An 18,829-nucleotide genomic window follows, 5' to 3' on the forward strand; every position below is an offset into this window, starting at 1 on the left:
GAATGTTCCAGGAAGGAAGAACAATTTATCAAATAATTCAACTCTATTCCCCTTAATTTGGATTCTAATTCAAGGTGTTTACAAAGACTAGTATATTTTTAATGTGCCTAAGTACTTTAGGCTCCTAAATCCCATTTTCAAAAACACCTAAGTGGCTTAGGTGCCTTTGAAAATATTACCCACAGTGCCTATCAACTTGGTATCTAAGGTCCTGCTTTAGTAAATTACTTAACTACACGCCTAACTTTAAGCCTGGGAGTAATACCACTGAGGTCAAGGGGAGTACTCATTTGCTTAAAGTTAGTCCCATGCTTAAGAACCTTGCTGAATCAAGGTCTAAATGCTGACTGGAGCTCCTGCTCCCAGTGTTTCTGATAGCCCAAATTTTCCTGGCATGGATCAGCAGGAAGAATGACTAATTAACCTCTCTAGTGGTGGTCCCTGATGAGTGGAGTTGAAGCTTACTTTCTTGCAGAGTAATAAGGAATAAAGACTTCTCTGGGCAAGCACTAATTCACCTTCTAGTCCTAGTTTCCTGATACTTATTTGCTGATAGAAAAACAATTTTTATGAAAAAATATCTTAGTTTATGCTGGAAAAAACATTGTCTGTTTTCCATATGTCGCAGCCCTAGCCTTGGCTGCCCTGCTTGCTTATCAGCTTCTTGCAACTTCCAGCCCACTTCACACTGGGGAGCAACTTGTCACCAGAGTTGGGAGTGGCAGGGTCACATTAAAACGCTTTGAAGACTTCCTCCCGCACATATAATACAAACCAGCAGCTCTCCGAGTAGTGTATTTCAGCAGTTCCACTCTGGCATCTCCTTGTGGATCAAAAGTGGTACCTCTTGCGTTCTTGAGGGAAAAGAACTATGATGAAAAACTGAGCAGTTGTGTTACCCTAAAGTCATGAGAGACGTCATGTTGAGATCTTTCAAGAAGCACCCATGCCTGGCCATTTACATTTTATCAACTTTTTGCTATTGATCTTGACAAAAATTACTTTCTTCACATTAAGTAATTTAAAAAAAATGTTAATGTCTGTGCTCAGAAGAAATTCTACAAACAAATGTGTTGTGTGTAAGCTTCAACTTATCTCTCCCCACAGAATCATTTAATCCACATTGTGTTTAGGAGGAGAACACTTTTTTTCTGAAGTTTAATCTGATTTTTGGCAAAATTACAAATTGAAAGCTGTTGTCTTCTCCTAGCAGCCATTTTCATGCCAGGATGCTTTTGAGAAAACCTTTCCCCTGTTGAAAACTGATTTGTCTTTATTTGTGCTGCTTTCACATAATGCACAGCTGAGCATCAAAAGATAATAACCTGTTAGCATCAACAAAATGTAAATAGCATGGGGGGGGGTAGGGGAATCTCTTCCCTTCCTCTTCTTATAATACCATCATAGCAAGCATTTTGGATATCATATGGAGGCGTAATCATAATGATTATGATTATGTTTAAGTAAATGGGAGTCAATTGGTGCCGTAATCTTTTATCAGAGAGAGTGCTAGAACGGGATTTTATACAGCGAGATAGGCATGTGCATGTAATTCCCTCCAACTCTGCCAGATTTACTAATTTCTATTTTCCTATTTTGAAATATTAAGAAATACTGTCGGTTTCAGTTTTTATCCATTATCTTTCGAGAGTGGTTTAACAAGTAGCTGTGTGGTACTTGGATGGTTGGTGTCAGGATTGTTGGGTCATGCGACAGGGTATACAGGCCCCACACTGAACTAGGGTGGAAAGTAGAGCAATACTGGGCTGGGTATCCCTCTCCTCAACAGGCACATGGTATGTTCCCAGTGGAGGAACAGTTTAAAGGACTCTGGTAGACAAAGAGAAGTGGGGGAATGAACTTCATATGGCACCAGGAAGCAAGGCTGAGAGCTGTGCCAGGACTGGCAATGGCTTTGTGAAGGCTGCTCTAGCAGCAGGGATTGGGATCTCCCCTTCCCCTCTTCTTTGGGAGCTAAAAGCCCTAAGGGAGTTTGACTTATTGAACAGGACATTAAGGGATGTCTAAACTGGAAAAAAAGACCAGCGGCATGGTCACAGCTGGCCCAGGTCAGCCGACTCAGGATCACGGGGCTTGGGCTGCAGGGCTAAAAATTGCCATGTAGGAGTTTGGGCTCAGGGTAGAGCCCAAGTTCTGGGATGCTGGAACAATTTTATAGTGGGGGTGCTAGAGAGCGATTGAACTGAACTGGAAAACCTGTATATGATGGAAACCACTTCAAACCAAGGAGTGCAGCAACACCCCCAGAACCTCTTACTTCTAGCATCTATGCCACACTCTTTATTGGGGTGCTTTAAGTAAGATCCAAGCAATATCAGCAATGGTGCCCATTAAGGTGTGTTGTGCTTATTAAGAGTTCACATATAGGTTTGCTTAATGTACAGACTGTGTCCAGATACAGTAACTCCTCACTTAACGTTGTAGTTATGTTCCTGAAAAATGCGACTTTAAGTGCAACAATGTTAAGTGAATCCAATTTTCCCATAATAATTAACGTAAATAGGGGGGATTAGGTTCCAGGGAAATTATTTTTGACAGACATAAGGCATTATATACATTTTAAACAATTTTAAACAAGCAATTTAATACAGGTATAAGTTTTAAACAATTTTAAAGAAACAATTTAGTACTACAATCATCGCTGCTGAGTAAGATGGTATGATGGTTGAGGCGGTGGAGTCAGAGAGTGGAAGAGGATGGAGTGTCTGGCTGTTCCTCTTGCTGTTCTTGCAGGCACAGGCACTGACTTTGCTGGGGGCAAGGGGCTCAACCCTCAGCCCATCCACTCCACCCCTTCCCCCAATCCCCCACCCTTGACCCGCCTTTTCTCCCCCCCAACTCCTCCCCCTTTACTTCACACACTGCATCTTCGCTCCTCCCCCATCCCTTCTGAACACTGCAAGCCAGCTAACTGCCGTGGGCAGGAGGCAGGGGAAGGAGGGAGAAGGCACACGGAGTCTTCGCTCCTCCCCCCTCCCCCCTGCCTCCTAAATGCTGCAAGCCAGCTGATTGCTGCAGGCAGGAGGCTGGGGGAAGAGGGGGAATTTGCTGATCTGCGGGGTCTGCCGGCAGGTGGGAGGTGCCATGGGGACGGGGGGCAGGGGAGAGGGGGGCATAGGGAGGTGGTCAGCTGTGGAGAAAGCGGGCAGCCAAACAACGTAAGAATGGAGCATTGCACAACTTCAAATGAGCATGTTCCCTAGCTGATCATCAATGTAACAACGAAACAGCATTAACCGGGACGAATTTAAGTGAAGATGTCATGGTATAATTCCCCACTCTGAACCTTAGCGTCCAAAAGATGGGGTACCAGCATGAATTCCTCTAAGCTCAATTACCAGCTTAGTACTTATAGCGCTGCCACCAACCAGGAATTCCAGTGCCTGGTACACTCTGGTCCCCCCAAAAACCTTGCCCGGGGACCCCCAAGACCCAGACCCTCTGGATCTTAACACAAGGAAAGTAAACCCTTTCCCCCACCGTTGCCTCTCCCAGGCTTCCCCTCCCTGGCTTACCCTGGAAGATCACTGCAATTAAAACGTCTTGAATCTTAAAACAGAGAGGAAAATTCACCTTCCCCCCTCCTTCTCTCTCCCCCTCCCAGACTCTCCCTGAGAGAGAAAGTAATCCTAACACAGAGAGAAAATTAACCTCTCTCCCCCCTTCCCTCCTTTCTCCCCACCAATTCCCTGGTGGATCCAGACCCAGTCCCCTGGGGTCTCACCAGAATAAAAAACCAATCGGGTTCTTGAACAAGAAAAACCTTTAATTAAAGAAAGAAAAAACAGTAAAAATTATCTTTGTAAATTTAAGATGGAATATGTTACAAAGTCTTTTAGCTATAGACACTGGGAATACCCTCCCAGCCTAATTATACAAGTACAAATTAAAACCCTTCAGCAAAATACAAATTTGAACTCCTTCCAGCCAAATACACATTTGCAAATAAAGAAAACAAACATAAGCCTAACTTGCCTTAGCTACCTAGTACTTACTATTTTGAATATATAAGAGCCTGTATCAGAGAGATAGGAGAGAAACCTGGTTGCACGTCTGGTCACTCTCAGAACCCAGAGAGAACAACAACCAAAACTAACAGCACGCACAAAATCTTCCCTCCCTCAAGATTTGAAAGTATCCTGTCCCCTGATTGATCCTCTGGTCAGGTGACAGCCAGGCTCACTGATCTTGTTAACCCTTTACAGGCAAAAGAGATATGAAGTACTTCTGTTCTATTAACTCTTACTTATCTGTTTATGACAGAGGAGTCACTGTATTTTAGTTCTAATGGATAAACCTGTTGTCATGCTTTACTTAAGTATGATGACCAGACAGCAAGTGTGGAAAATCATGACAGGGGGTGGGGGATAATAGGATCCTATATAAGAAGAAGACCCAAAAATCAGTTCTGTCCCGATAAAATCGGGGCATCTGATCACCCTATACAAAAGGGATAAGTATTTCACATATTTAATGGTAAGGAGGGGGGATTTTTTTTTTGTTAGAAGCTATTCTTTTTGGACCGGATCCAAAGCTCAATGTGGCCAATAGACATTTTTTCATTGACTACAATGAGCTTTGGATCAGACCCTAAGAAACAAAACCTATATATTGTACTCAGCCCAAATATATGGATTTTGTGCAGACAAGATGCTGTCTTACAGTCTAGGAAGTGCAATCGCCCATCTTCACAAAAGTATGAAAAAAAATTCCATAGCCCTTGGATCTGTAATAATGTATAGCTTTGCCAGGCAATACACAGCAGCATGCACACTTATTGCAGAGGATTCATTTTTTTAAACTGGCCAAGTATCATGTACCCGACTAATTCAAGAAACATCTGAATATTTTGCTCCCATGAAAAATCATTGTTTTGCTTTCAAAATGGAAAACACCTGTTCTATGCAGCCAATAGAGAGAAATTGGGGCATGACACCACCACCTACAACAAAAATATGTATATCAGCTTTAAATCTGCTCTGCATTGCCAGAGTGGCACAAAGAAGTTTTAACAGTGGACAGAATGTGACCGTCTGTGAGGCAGGGCATAGGACAAGCCTTCACTCCAGCCTCCCAAAGCACCGGCCAGCAGACGTGTGCCAGTGCAGAGAGTTGTAATCTGCCATTAACATAAACAAGTAGCAGATTACAACTCTCTGCACTGGCACATGGGTCACACAGTCACTCTAGTCACACTTCTCTTCTTAGGCTGAGGTATGGTGGTTGTATGTTGTTGCTCCACGCTCAGCAAAAAAGAAAGCCAAACAGTACGTGAGTAGTGTAATTTCCCCAGAGTGGGGTATAGAAGAAGCAAGAAACCCAGGTAAATATGTAACAACAAAGCAAGCCGCTAGAGTGCTGTAGTTAAAAGCTGCTTGTTGCTCACCATTTGTTTCCCCCATTAGTTTTTCTTACTAGCCAAGTTATAGGTTATTTTAGAGCACTTAAATCACAGGTAATTTTGCACATTATGCCATCCCAAAGCATTCAAAAGTGAGGCTGCAAAAATTTATGACTTTTAAAAATAATAATTTGGGGGGAAGGTATTTGATTTTTGGTTTTTAAGCCTTTAGGGCTCGTGTTTTCAAGTTTTTCTCCGCAGCAAGAGGGCTAGAAATTAAAGAAGGAAACATTCTGAAATAATCATATGACTCCAGGAGTTGCAGCTTAACGGTAAACACCAAATACCATGATAGTCATGATTAAATCGCAAGAGTCGGCAACACTGTTTATTGGTAGAAAAGGCGTGAGAGGGGGAGAGAGTTCATTCACTATAGTTTTTGAATTATCTTTAGGATGTTCACCAAGTCTATCCAGAGATGCCCATTATGTCTACTTTTTTTTATAGCAGGGATGAAATTTGTGGTAAAAAGATCCAAGATGCCATCTGGTATTTGAAAAATGTAAAGGAAGTATGAAGGAGTGTCACATAGACTACATCTGGAAGGTAGATTGGGAAAATATCCAATAGAGCAGAATTTACTTTGGATCCTGATTTGGATCATTAAGCTAGTTTTCGCAGACCTAACTTAAGGATAGTTGCATTGAGTCTATTAACTGTATTGTGATGAATCTCAGGTTTATGGAATGTTGTATTCAGTGCTTAGGAGATGCTGTGTGATACCTTTCCTTTCTCAGATGAAACGGGTGTGTGTGTGTGTGTGTGTGTGTGTGTGATGGGGGGTTGTTAGGAACCACTAATCATTAGACTCTCTTTTAAACCACATTTGAAATGACCAGTTCAATCCAATCTTGGGAAGAATGAGGTGCCATTTGCTATGTGAGATCAAGTCCCCAAAGTGGAAAAATTACTACATGCTGAATTTTCAACTGGTGTAAACCATCAGAGCTCCATAGAAGTCAGTGAAGCTGTGCCAGTTCACACCAGCTGAGAGCCTGATTCTGTATTTCCCTTACATACAATGGCTTGGGTGTGTATCTGTAATTTCCTGCTGAATAAAATTCCATCCATGTGATGAGACTATAATGCTAATAAAATGGACTTTTTTATATATAATGAGCTTAATTTTGTCATAATGAACTACTGGCCATAAAATAAAATCACTTAACAGTAAGAGGAAAATTCATGCATGTCAGCATGAATAACTGGAACTGAAGGCACAAGATCTGACTTTTTAAAAACAGATTGTGGCATGTAGCCTAATAGAGTATTCCTCCTAGCAGAGAACTTCAGTGACCAGTTCAATAGTTATTTCTTTAAAATAAAATTAGACAAATATTAGTAACAATTACGTGGTAATGCATAGATCTGTCACAAATTAAGGTATTAACAGAACTTTATGTTTACTGCATTTTCTACCTCATTTGGCAGGTGACGTGGTTTGGTGAACAGGGCACAGGGATGTGAATAGAAAAGGGTTCTATTCCAGCTTTGCCACTGACCTACTGAGTAAACTTGGGCAAGTCACTTCACTTCTGTGGCTACATCTGCATTACGAGCAAGGGGTGTGATTCCCAGCTCATATAGACGTACTAGCGCTCATCAAGCTAGCACACTAAAAAAACGTAATTTAGCTGCAGTAGCATGGGGAGTGGCAGCAGCAACATGGGCTAATTGCCCTGAGTACAAACCTGCCTGAATCCTGTGATACCTTCTTGAGGTGGTTAGCCCATGCCACCGCTGCTACACTATTATTATTTGTGCACTACCTTGATCAATGCTAGCACATGTATGTCTACGTGAGCCAGGAATCCCACCCCCAAGCTCGTAGTTTAGAAATAGTCTCTGCTTTTGTGAGGATAGTTTTGTGAGGCATTGTCAGATCCTTATATGAAAAGTACTATAAGATATGATTTAGAAAGCTCTGCAGCTTGTAGCTGCCTGTTGGCTTATTGTTAACTTGACTCTCCACAATGTAGTCTCCACCAGGTCTCATGTCCTTGAAGAGAACATAGAATATGGGCTGTCAGAAGAAGATGGGAATTTAGTGTTAAGATGTCATGAATTCTGTGTGTGTGTGTTTTAAATCACCTCCTCCGTTCACTGCCATTAAAGAGTTTTGCTTCCTCACAAGGAATTATTCTAATACTTAGGGTGACCAGATAGTAAGTGAGAAAAATTGGGAATTCGGTAGGGGGTCTTAAGTGCCTATTTTAAAACAGCCCCAAATATTGGAACTGTCCCTATAGAATTGGGAAATCTGGGAACCCTATTAATACTCCAGCAGATAGTCAGATGCAGCCTCCCATAGCCCTCTATTGTAGAGAGGATGGAAAGAGACTTCAATTTCAAAGTTCAGCCTCTGTACCCCAGGACGGATAGTAGAAGTGAGAGGTCACTGATGCAGCAAAAAGAACCTTTCATCCTCCATAGGAATAATAAATTGTTGCTGACACAGGAGGCATGGATAAAACTTAAGGGGCAATTCTGGTGCATCTGGTCTGATAACACAGGAATTGCCCTATTTGATTAGATCAGTGGTCCAGTTCATTCAGTATCTTGTCATCAACAGTGGATTACACCAGTTATTGCAAAGAAGATGCAAGAAACCTTACAACAGGCACCTATGGGTTAGCCTGTCCCAATAAATAGTTTCTAATATTTGACCCTTAATAGTTAGAGGTTGGCTTATGCCCTGAAGCAGGAGGATTTATATTATTATTTATTTTTAATATATATTATTATAACTCTGTGTATTCTTGCTGCCTATATAAATGTTGGATTCCTTTTCTGAATCCTACTTGGTGCTTGACTTCAATGGTATATTGTGGCAGTGAGTTCCATGAGTTCTCTGTAAAGATGTGGAAAAGTATTTACTTCTATTAGGTTTAAATTTCCTTCCGTTCAGTTTAATTGACTATCCCTTTGTTTGTGTAGGATGAAACAGAGAACAGAAATTCCCACTATATCATCTGTAAACCATTCATTATTTTGTCTGTTCCCCCTTTGTTTATTAAAAAAGTGTCATTGATAAATCGTAAAATAACAAAGTAACATAAAGCTACAAACGGCAGATGTAACAGAAATACACAGAATAATTAGACCTGTAAACTACCCAGTAATATGTAAAAGACATTCAAATGACCAACCTAAAATAAACAACCTAAATATTCAGAATGTTAGAAGTACAAATCTTAGACGACTGTAATGAAATACAAATCTTAGAAGATAACTGTGTTCTGAGATTTATAAATCATTATAATGTATTTGTATTTCATTATAGCTATCATCCCAAGCAAATTCCTGTAGGCTGCTAATGTTGATTTAGCCAACTTCAATGTCTTGGGAATTATCTCCACATATCATGGAGTAAAGCAATGGTATAGAGAACAAAAGAAGCATACACAAAGGAGTATGAAGGAAAGAAATAATAAAATACAGACAGTAAGCAAAGTATGAACAGATAATAAATGTGCAAGTAAGTATATAGTGGCAACATTGCACTTATTATGGATGTAATGGCAGGAAACTGATTTACAAGTCCACCCAATTTTAGGCTTAATCAATGTTTGGCTTTATTTATACAATTTAAGACAGAATTACCACTTATAGTGTCTGAACATGTTTATGCCAGACAATAAATAGATTATATAGAGGACCCAAGTTACTGCTTTCCGGGGCACAGAGAAGTTCTGCACTCCATGATGGCCGCCGTCATCTCCTCTGATCCCTTGGTCTGGTCCTTCAGTCCCATTCCTTCAGCTTCTGACCCAGTGTTTCACCAATTTGGGCCTTGTTCACTTGAGTCTTTTTATACATTTCCTCCAATTTACACAGTTGTTGCTGTTTAGACCATTTCTCTCTTTCTATTCCATGTCATCCTGCCCCTGTTTTTTCCAAGTAAAAGGGCTTCTTGTCATTTCAGGTTTGTGTGGGTTTGTTTTTTCTCAAAATTTCCAGCACTATGTCACATTTATCTTGTCAGCAATAATGTTATTTTAAGCAAATAAGTAATTTTTATGTAAGAGGAGAAGAAAAGGCAAAACAGCCCATACCAAGCAAACCCTTAGCCTAATCATTACCTCATCTAAATTATCCATAATAATAAAATATTAAAATATAACTAACAATGCTCATCTTAGTCTTACCATTTAACAATTCATCATCTTTATATTTTAGTATTATAAATCAGTATATGTAGTTCATCTGACTCTATTTCTTAATCTGCTTGGGGTTGGAGAGCACACTATGGCCCTTGAACATCAACATTTCTGTATCTGCTGCAAACATGGAGTTTTCAGGGGACTTTTGTCGCTCCAGGTCCAAAGCCTTGTGTTTGTGAATACTTCATTAGTAATTTTCCCTGTTACCACTCCGAGGGGCTTATGGTTTGGGGCCTTGATATTTAGATGTTTTAATGGCACCCCAAAGCACTGAACTCCCATTAAGGAAGCACTAGTTAAGCAACGTGAGTTCTAAAAAAAAAAAAGAGTGCATTTCTGATACTCGTAATCCCAAAAAGTAACCGAGAAGTGTGTGTTTGAGTTTTCATTCTTATTGGATAGAAGAATTTAGTGTTCTGAATATCAGAATACATTTCAGCATGGGACAATGGTCTAGAGCAGTGGTTTTCAAACTGTGGGTCTCGACCCAGTACTTGGTTGCGGAATATAAGTCAGCGGGTCATGGCAGCTCCAGTCAGCACTGCCAACTGGGACATTAAAAGTCCCGTTGGTGGTGCTGCCTGGCTAAGGCAGGCTACTCATCCTTACCTCTTGTGACACTATGCTGCACCCCAGAAGCAGCCTCAGCAGGTCCGGCTCCTAGGCGGAGGGGCCACGTTCTCTGTGTGCTGCCCCTACCCTGAGCACTGGGGGCAGTGCCTGCGGGCAAGAGCCACGCGGAGCCTCTAGAAGTCAGACCTGCTACTGGCCACTTCCAGGTTGCAGTGTGGTCCATGGTGCTAGGACAGGCAGGAAGCCTGCCTTAGCAGCCTTGCAGCGCCACTGACCGGAGCCGCCCAAGGGGGTAAGCCCATGCCCCCACCCCATGCCCCAGTCACCAGCCCTGAGCCCCCCACAAAACCAGAGCCCTTTCCTGCACCCCAAACCTCTCATCCCTGGCCCCACCCCAGAGCCTGCACCCCCAGCCCAGAGCCCTGATCCCTTCTCACACCCCAACCCCCTGCTCCAGCCCAGAGCTCCCTCCCACACCCTGAACCCCTCATTCCTGGCCTCACCCACAGCCCTCACCCCTGTACCCCAACCCTCTGCCCCACTTCTGAGCCCCTCTCACACCCCAAACCCCTCATCCACAGTTCCGTTGGGTCATGGACATCAACAGTTTTCTACAACTGAGTCACGAGAAAAAATATGTGAAAACCACTGGTCTAGAATTAAGGAACTCCTGCCTTCTAATCCTGTCCCTAACTTGCTGCATGACCTTCAAATCACTCCACTGCTCTGTTACCCTTTCTGTAAAGCATGTACAGGGGAAAGGGTTAAGGAGGGACAAAAGCAAAACAGGAAATAAGTCACACTTTTAGCTGCAGGTTTTTAACAAGGTGCTGTGTTCTTTTGTGTTTAATCATAAGAAAAGGGTTAAATAATGGGTGGGGTATTTCACTGGGAGCTTGAGCAGCAGTGTTCAATTTAGCACAAACTGAAGGAACCCACAAAGATGTGGACCAGAAGATGGTGTTATATCCAGCAGAGAGCAGGAGATGTCAATGGACTTTAGATGAGCTTTGTAAAGCTATGTTTACAGTGAAGGGTGGCTAGAGTATACCTTTCCTGAGTGTTATTGGTTGGTTGATCTGGAAGGAACCAGGTATTTTACATATGGACAGAACCTGTGAAAAAATGGATTAGTATCAATAAGATAGTTTTAGTATAAATTGAGATGAGGGTGGGAAAATAGATTAGCAAGCTATTTTTGGGTCAGTGGTCAGAAAAAGCTCAGTTTGACCTTTTACATGGGTTATTAACCATGTGAGGGACAATTAACCAGAGAAGGCTATTGACTAGATAATGATCTTGCCTACTTCGTAGGAGTTTTATGAGGGTTTAATTAAGATGCATCATTTGAAAAATATATAGTCCTAGCTAAATACTAAGGATCAGTATAGTGTAATGCTTACTGCACTTCCCCAGGAGCAGACCAGGAACCAGAATGTGACTTGGTCACAATCATCTTTCCTGTTTCCTCCTGCTATGAAGGGGGAAGAAGGGAAATCACAGTGCACCAGGTTTAGGGTACTTCCCCCAGAGTGCTAGAGTTCTAATTCAGTGTGTACCATTCTGTACATATGTTTGTGCTCAGAAATGATCGACTCTGACCAAAATGGCACTTACATATCGTTTCTCTGAAAACGCTATTTGTGGGTTCAAGGTCTGTCTCCTGCACAGTTGTGAATGAAAAACTAAAGACCAGGTTTGGAAATTGGCCGTGTATGTATAGCAGTTTGGGGGTTGTTTTTTCTCAAGTTTAAACTCAATGAAAAGAGTTTGCAAAGGCCAAGATGTTTAAAGGAGGCAGCCTGCCTTCTCTGTACCTTTTGATAATAAGCCACTTTTTATGTGCATAAATACCATATATATTTTGGTTCCCAAGTTTGCAAATTTTGGTCAAACTACTTGACTGTGCAGCATGCCGTGTCAGATTCATGTCTGGTACGATGACTTGAGACAACAGTTCTTATCTAGAATGAATATAACTTTAGGATGTGAGTATGATTAGATATATTCCTGGCTAAAGAATGAATTAATATGTTGGAAGCAAAGAGTATATTAAACATTTCTGAGGTGCAGGTTGAGTGAGAACTGCATTTCTGCAGAAATGGACTGAATGAAAATGCTGAACTCATTAATTATGACTGCAATCCTAAAACACTAGACATTATGGTGACTGAGAGAGATCTTTCCATTTTCTTGTGAAACATGTAATTTATTTGTTACTAGAACAGATAATCTGTCACCTTTATGTATCTGTCAGGTTTGGCAGATGAGTTTTGTTGTTGAATTTTATTTTCCATCTGGTAGCACAGTGGTGTCATATAAAATGCAGGTGAGCTTGGTTATGTAGATGATGATGATAATCCTGGCCCATGGGAGGGGACTGAAAGGAAGAAGGTATTCACCATTTAGATAGCAACTAACTGCAGAGGGAATGAGTGACTAGATAGTTTGGCTTTGGCTGTACTATCTTCCCTCCATGATCTCCACAGGACTAGAAGGCAAACAATGCGATTTTTTCCCCCTAGCCATGATCCATATTCTACCCTCCTCCTGGTCCTTTCTCAAACATGGACCAATGGTTGTCAGTCCGCAGAATCTAAGGGAAAGGAGTGCTGATGTGGATGCTCTATGTGAGGAGTGTATGCAGATGAGGGTAATGTTGCCTGTAATTACATGTTCAATCTTATTTTAAAAGATACTTTTACATGAAATTAAGTCTGTGCAATTACATAATCTTAAAATGAAACCTTATATGACGCTGATGAGTTCCTTTCATTTGGGCCCTGTCCCACAATCTTCTGCATGAAGAATTCCTGAACAGGCATTCTGCCCACTGAGGGCTTGCTTTGTCTGGCCCTCGCTATTGTGGGCTGATACATGGACACAATACATCGTCAAAGAAATAAGTTTGACCAATAAATAATTCCTGGATGCTGTCTTATATTAAATCTGCAGGTAATATTAGAAACACAGAGAAGCTGAACTACGATAAACAGCACGAGTATGAGATAATGGTAACTGCTTTTGACTGTGGGCAGAAACGTGCAACAGAAGATGTCTTAGTACGAGTTGATGTCAAACCAGTGTGCAAACCAGGCTGGCAAGGTAGAGTTTAATATTTGATATTGTTTGGTGTTTTTTTTCTTTCTTTCTTTCACAATATATAATATCTAGTATTCTTTGCAGTTATGTGTAAAATGATTACTATTTTTTACTTGTATTTAATCCAGCACCAGTTTAAAATCTGGATGATCACTCCCGGCTGGTTTATATCAAGCCATGTTCCTTAGGAATAAGTGATTCTTCACGGGTTGGAATGAAGGACTGATCAAATCAACTCAGAATAAAAGCATCACTTAAAAACCTTTCCTAAACTTAGTCAAACATTCTAAGGAGTTCAAAAATGTTTTTGTTTTTTTTTAAATCTCTTTTAGTAAACTCTTCAGAGCCAATAGAGCTAGGATGAAGCAGCGCTTCTCAAACTTCATTGCACTATGACCCCCTTCTGACAACAAAAATTACTTCATGACCCCAGGCGGGGGGCAGAGCAGGGGCAGAGCCCAAGCTCTGTAGCCCCAGGTTGGAGCCCCTTGGGCTTCGGCTTCAGCCCTGGGCACCAGCAAGTCTAATACTGGCTCTGGTGACTCCATTAAAATGGGGTTGCAACCCACTTTGGGGTCCCGACCCACAGTTTGAGAACCGCTGGGACAGAGTAAGCAGGATTCCTTTTCATGTGTCATCAACAGAATTGTTTGCCAAGTTCCACCTACATGGCCAGTCTGTTAGTGCCATTAATGTACTTGCACAGTATCAAAGAGGGCACAATCTGCAGGCAACAATCTGCCACAGTTCCTTGTCTGTAAAATGGGGATAACACCTAACCCACAGAGGAGTTATAAGGTTAAATATGTCAGAATGTAAGGTGCTCAGATACATTAAACTGAGGTGGAACCTATTTAAAGTATGTAGACAAAAATCAGCTTTTAATTTTTTTTTTTACAATATGTGGTATAAGAAGAGAATAGCTCCTCTAAGACATCTATGAGCAGTTGGAAATGATGTGGCCTGGCCTGAAGCATTTGTTAGGCCTGTATGTAATATCTATTTTAACTTTCAATTTTGTTTTTATAGGCTATGCTGTATAATTGTGTTCTTTGTTGTTATGATCTGAGGTTGTTCAAGATTCTATTATGAGTCTTTGACATAGGCAATGGAGAAAAACTGTATTAGTAAACTTCACTAGATTCTGCTCTCAGTTATGCCAAGGTACTTCCAAATTAGTTCATTTGATGGAGTTACTCTGGTTTTTACATCAGAGCAATGGATAACAGAATCTCTTTCATTGTATAACAGAATCTCTTTCATTGTATCTACGTTTCTTCAGATCACTTTAAAAGGTATGTGATTGCTTTGTATATTGTAAGATCCTTGGGATCTTGAATTACATGAGTATAGTGCATCTTTGGCACTCACCAAATAATAAGCAATAACTTGGTGATGAAATTATATATGATATTTATACCAAGTCCTGTACTTCTATTAAAACAAGAAATACTTTATGCCTGCTTATTTTTAGAAAGGACGGCCACATATTTCAGTTGTTGTTTTCACCATCCCAGTCAAACTTAAGCTGATTGTCTGTAAAGCTGTTTGCCTGTTAGTAGAAATAATCAATGTAAAATAATCAATAAGGCAAAACTTAGTGACTATTTCCTGTTCTGCAACAATACTGAAAGCCTAAACCCTGGTATTTAACAATATAAAATGCAGATAGGTGGGATGACAATTACTCCCTCCTCTTAACATAATGTAAGTTTCAGTTCTTCGAAAACAATAATAAATTTGAGTAATCTTGCCTACCTAAAAATATTTTAATATCTTTGCCAAAGAACACAGCGTTCTTCAGAGCTCTTGATTATAACACAGAAGTTGGAGAAATAAGTTACAACGTGCGTTTTGCAAAATTCTGCAGTGTGAATCTTAATGAACTGTGATTTTTTTTTTTAAATCTACTGAATTTGAATTTACTCCATTCTTGATTGTTTCCTAAAAGTTGCTATTGGTCAGTGATCTGAACTATTGTGCAGCTCTTTCTGTGACTGGCAGTAACTGAAACAATAGCTGTCCTACTGTGAACCCAATGTTAAAAATTTCAGTGAGGTCACAGCCGTCCTTCAAACAACCCAAATTGCTCTGGGGTAAGGCAGCGAAGAATTGGCATATACAGAGTGTAATTCAAGTACAAATTGATTCCTGTTCCTAGAGGCTAACTCCACATGACTAATATGTGTAGCAGAGCAAATACGATTCAACAGACCTAGGTCTCACTCTTAAAACAATTTCCCCTTAGGTAGAAAATAATGCTAGTATTGTTAAAGGGCTCCATCAAATTTAGTGACTACTTCACGTGCCTCTGATAATAGACCCTGGTGAATGGTTACACACAATGTAGGAGCTGCTCAGGAAAGGTTAACCTGATATTTTACAGGGAAGACTCCTGAGACAGCCAAACCTGAATTTAACTGACATCAAACAGTTCTTACCCATTGTGGTGGTACCCTCAGCAAACCAAAAATAGGAATCAATGGACCAAATTCATTCCTAGTTAGCTTCTTTGGTGTTGCTGGAGTCTCCTAGGCATGAATTTGGCTCAGTAACTTCGAAATGTGCTGCAGCTTTCCTCATGTTGCTTATGTTCTCATCGGCATTTATTTCAAACAGTGTAGATGTCATGATTACCTTCTCCCAGGCAATGAGGGTGCTTACATAATAAGTCAAAGTTATTACTACTATGGAAATTTATGTTAGTGATATAAGGGAAATTTTAAGCAGAAAAAAAGGAACAAAGACGGTAACACAGCTCTAGTTTCTTGTAGCTATGTAACAAATAACCATCTCATCTACTTTTCTTCTGCTTACAGTAGCCTTTTCTGTTCGGCTATGTTCCCCAGAAACTTCAGATTGTTCTGTCTTTGGCATTCTTGTTGCAGGCTGTGATTCCCTAAGGACACAGCCTTGCATTGTGCAGTTTTTTTGTCAGCTCAGCATCTGAGAAAGACACACGTCTGACCTGATTCTCCTCACTCCATTGGTTCTTCAGCCATATAAATATTGATGTATATCATTGAAAGGAGAATTAGACTCATTCTTTAATTTAGGTAGTTTTATTTCCATTAAGGTGTACAGTGTATTTAGACATAGACACTCAACAGTTCCGATATGAACACTTGTTCTACAGTATAGAAGAACAAGGTTTTATTATTCAACAGAGAAACAGTAAAACCCAATCCTGCACTCCAGTCCTGTTCAGTTTTATCCATAAAGATGTAACAGATTAGTAATAGGTCAGTGAAAATTGATACGGATGGTGACTTCAGTGGAGCTATGCTAGGTTCCAGTCTTAACTAGTCAGATACCCATAGTTAAGGTTATTTTAAGAATGGAGATTATTATAGATAATTAGACATGTTCAGAACATTTATCCTAAAATTAAATTGACAAAAATAGAAGAGAAATTGTGAATCTTTTTTTCCCCTTATTTTCTGACATACTCTGCAGATCAGAGAGCATCTTACAACTCATGAGCAAAGATCTTTTCCCATCTAGGGAAAATATCTGCCATGAAACTCATTGCTCCAGGTCAGATTAGAAAGACAGCTTCTTTATCACTTGAAGACCTTCTCTTCTGTTTGTCATCCCCTTTACTAACTAGCTTTAACTGAAATGTAAACTTTCAAGCCCATCATCAGCCCCACAGGACTTTTGTTTCTAAAACAATGTGTATTTTCAAAATCCTTTCTAGTCAGGAGATTAAATAATGACTTAAGTTTCCTTGAAGAAGGCACTAGCTGAGTTTCAGACAGACAGCATATTTTTCTAATCGTGTTGAGTTTCTCTGATATTTTATGTAGATTGATAATTCACTCACTTATGGTACCATGGATTTTCAATGTAAAATGATACAAGCTTACCTAGAATTTTGTATATTTGCTTCAGATAGTTGGTTCTCAGAATCTCCACTCAATTGAATGAGATTGCTTTGGTCGTTTGTTCAATTACCCATGTCCTTTTTACATATAGCAGAGGATTATCAAACATCATTACAGATTTCTTAGAAATTATGGAATGTCATTACAAATTACTATCCTCCCTTTGATACTGAAGAGATTATGCCTGACCCAGGCTTCACACTGGAATACATCACCACACTGGACTTGTGTTAAGGTTAGAATTCCTACCTTTAAAAAAGGAACTGAGGAGCAAGACCTTTACTCCTTATTCAAGCAAAACTCCATCAACTTTTTGATCAGGCTCCTAGTCTTTGTGACACTAAGGCACCATGGCCACCTTTTTAAATGAATGTGCAAAAATCTAAATATCAGAGCGCATCTCTGTTCCATTCTTTGTGTTTTTCTATCAGTGTTTTGAATCGCTGTTTCATTTTCTGCTGTAAATTGCTTTCTCTTTGAAATTGACTACCATTTAAAATTTTACAAATGATTTTTTTTTCACAGATAATGGTTAGAAACTTGATTGATTGTACATGGTATTTTAACATATTTATGCATCTGATAAGTAGTAAATTTCAAAGGTCACATTTAAAAAAAGAACTAGGAACATGTATTTTATTATTAATAATGCTTATTGCAATGAAGACATGAAAGGTATTATTTTCAAAAACTGATAAAAATCACTAATTTCTGCTTGTCAGAACCAGTAGTATAATGAGAAAAGATGCAACATAGGCAACGGTGGGATTGGGGGAGAAAAAAAATTATTACTGACATGTTGAGGCCTGTGGTGAATTATGTTCCATGCTGGGGGCGGGGGAGGGGGGGAAAGGAAAGGGGAATTTAGTATTCTTGAGTAGAGTGCCTACCAAAAAAGAAAGAAAGAAAAACACAGGTACAAAGACCTCCTAAATCTCACCTTCAGGCTGTCACAGATCTGATCAGTTCTTGATCAATTAAACCCCAAATCAGGTTTTTATTTTACATTGTAAGAACAGAATGATTTCAAAGGGATAACAATCACTAAGGCCGCAGGGCTACTAAGCTACTGTAAACAAACCTGTCTGCTCAGAATTCAGGGAACTCATCTGAATAGTCTCTCTCTTTCCAAAATACGTAGTTAAAAATGAATTAAGGCTGCAAGTAATAACGTAAGAGTGGCCACACTGGGTCAGACCAAAGGTCCATCTAGCCCAATATCCTGCAGTGGTCAATGCCAGGTGCTTCAGAGGGAATGAACAGAACAGGTAATCATCAAATGATCTATGCCATGTTGCCCATTCCCATCTTCTGGCAAACAGAGTCTAGGGACACTTCAGAGCATAATTTCACATCTGTGCCCATTCTGGCTAATAGCCATTGATGGCCCTATCCTCCATGTCTAGTTCTTTTTTGAACCCTGTTATAATCTTGGTCTTCACAACATCCCCTGGCAAAGAGTTCCACAGCTTGTCTGTGTGTTGTGTCAAGAAGTACTTCCTTTTGTTTATTTTAAACCTGCTGCTTATTAACTTCATTTGGTGATTCCTAATTCTTGTGTTATTAGGAGGAGTAAATAACACTTCATAATTTACTTTCTCCACACCTCTCATGTTTGACAGGTTCAGTCACAGAGACCCCCTTGGGCCTGTCGCCTGACATGCATAAGTTACCTCTGAACC

General features: G+C 40.2%; 1 protein-coding gene across 1 annotated transcript in view; it reads left to right on the top strand.

Annotated features, from left to right (window-relative positions):
• The window catches only part of CLSTN2 (calsyntenin 2), a 771,758-nt gene that overhangs the window by 611,159 nt on the left and 141,770 nt on the right, over nucleotides 1–18,829 (top strand). Inside the window, exon 5 of the mRNA XM_050964016.1 lies at nucleotides 13,114–13,263. Within this exon, the coding sequence (XP_050819973.1) occupies nucleotides 13,114–13,263 (150 nt within the window). The remainder of the gene's footprint in view (nucleotides 1–13,113; nucleotides 13,264–18,829) is intronic.

This window comes from Gopherus flavomarginatus, chromosome 8 (genome assembly GCF_025201925.1).
Source record: "Gopherus flavomarginatus isolate rGopFla2 chromosome 8, rGopFla2.mat.asm, whole genome shotgun sequence".
Taxonomy (NCBI): Eukaryota; Metazoa; Chordata; order Testudines; family Testudinidae; genus Gopherus; species Gopherus flavomarginatus.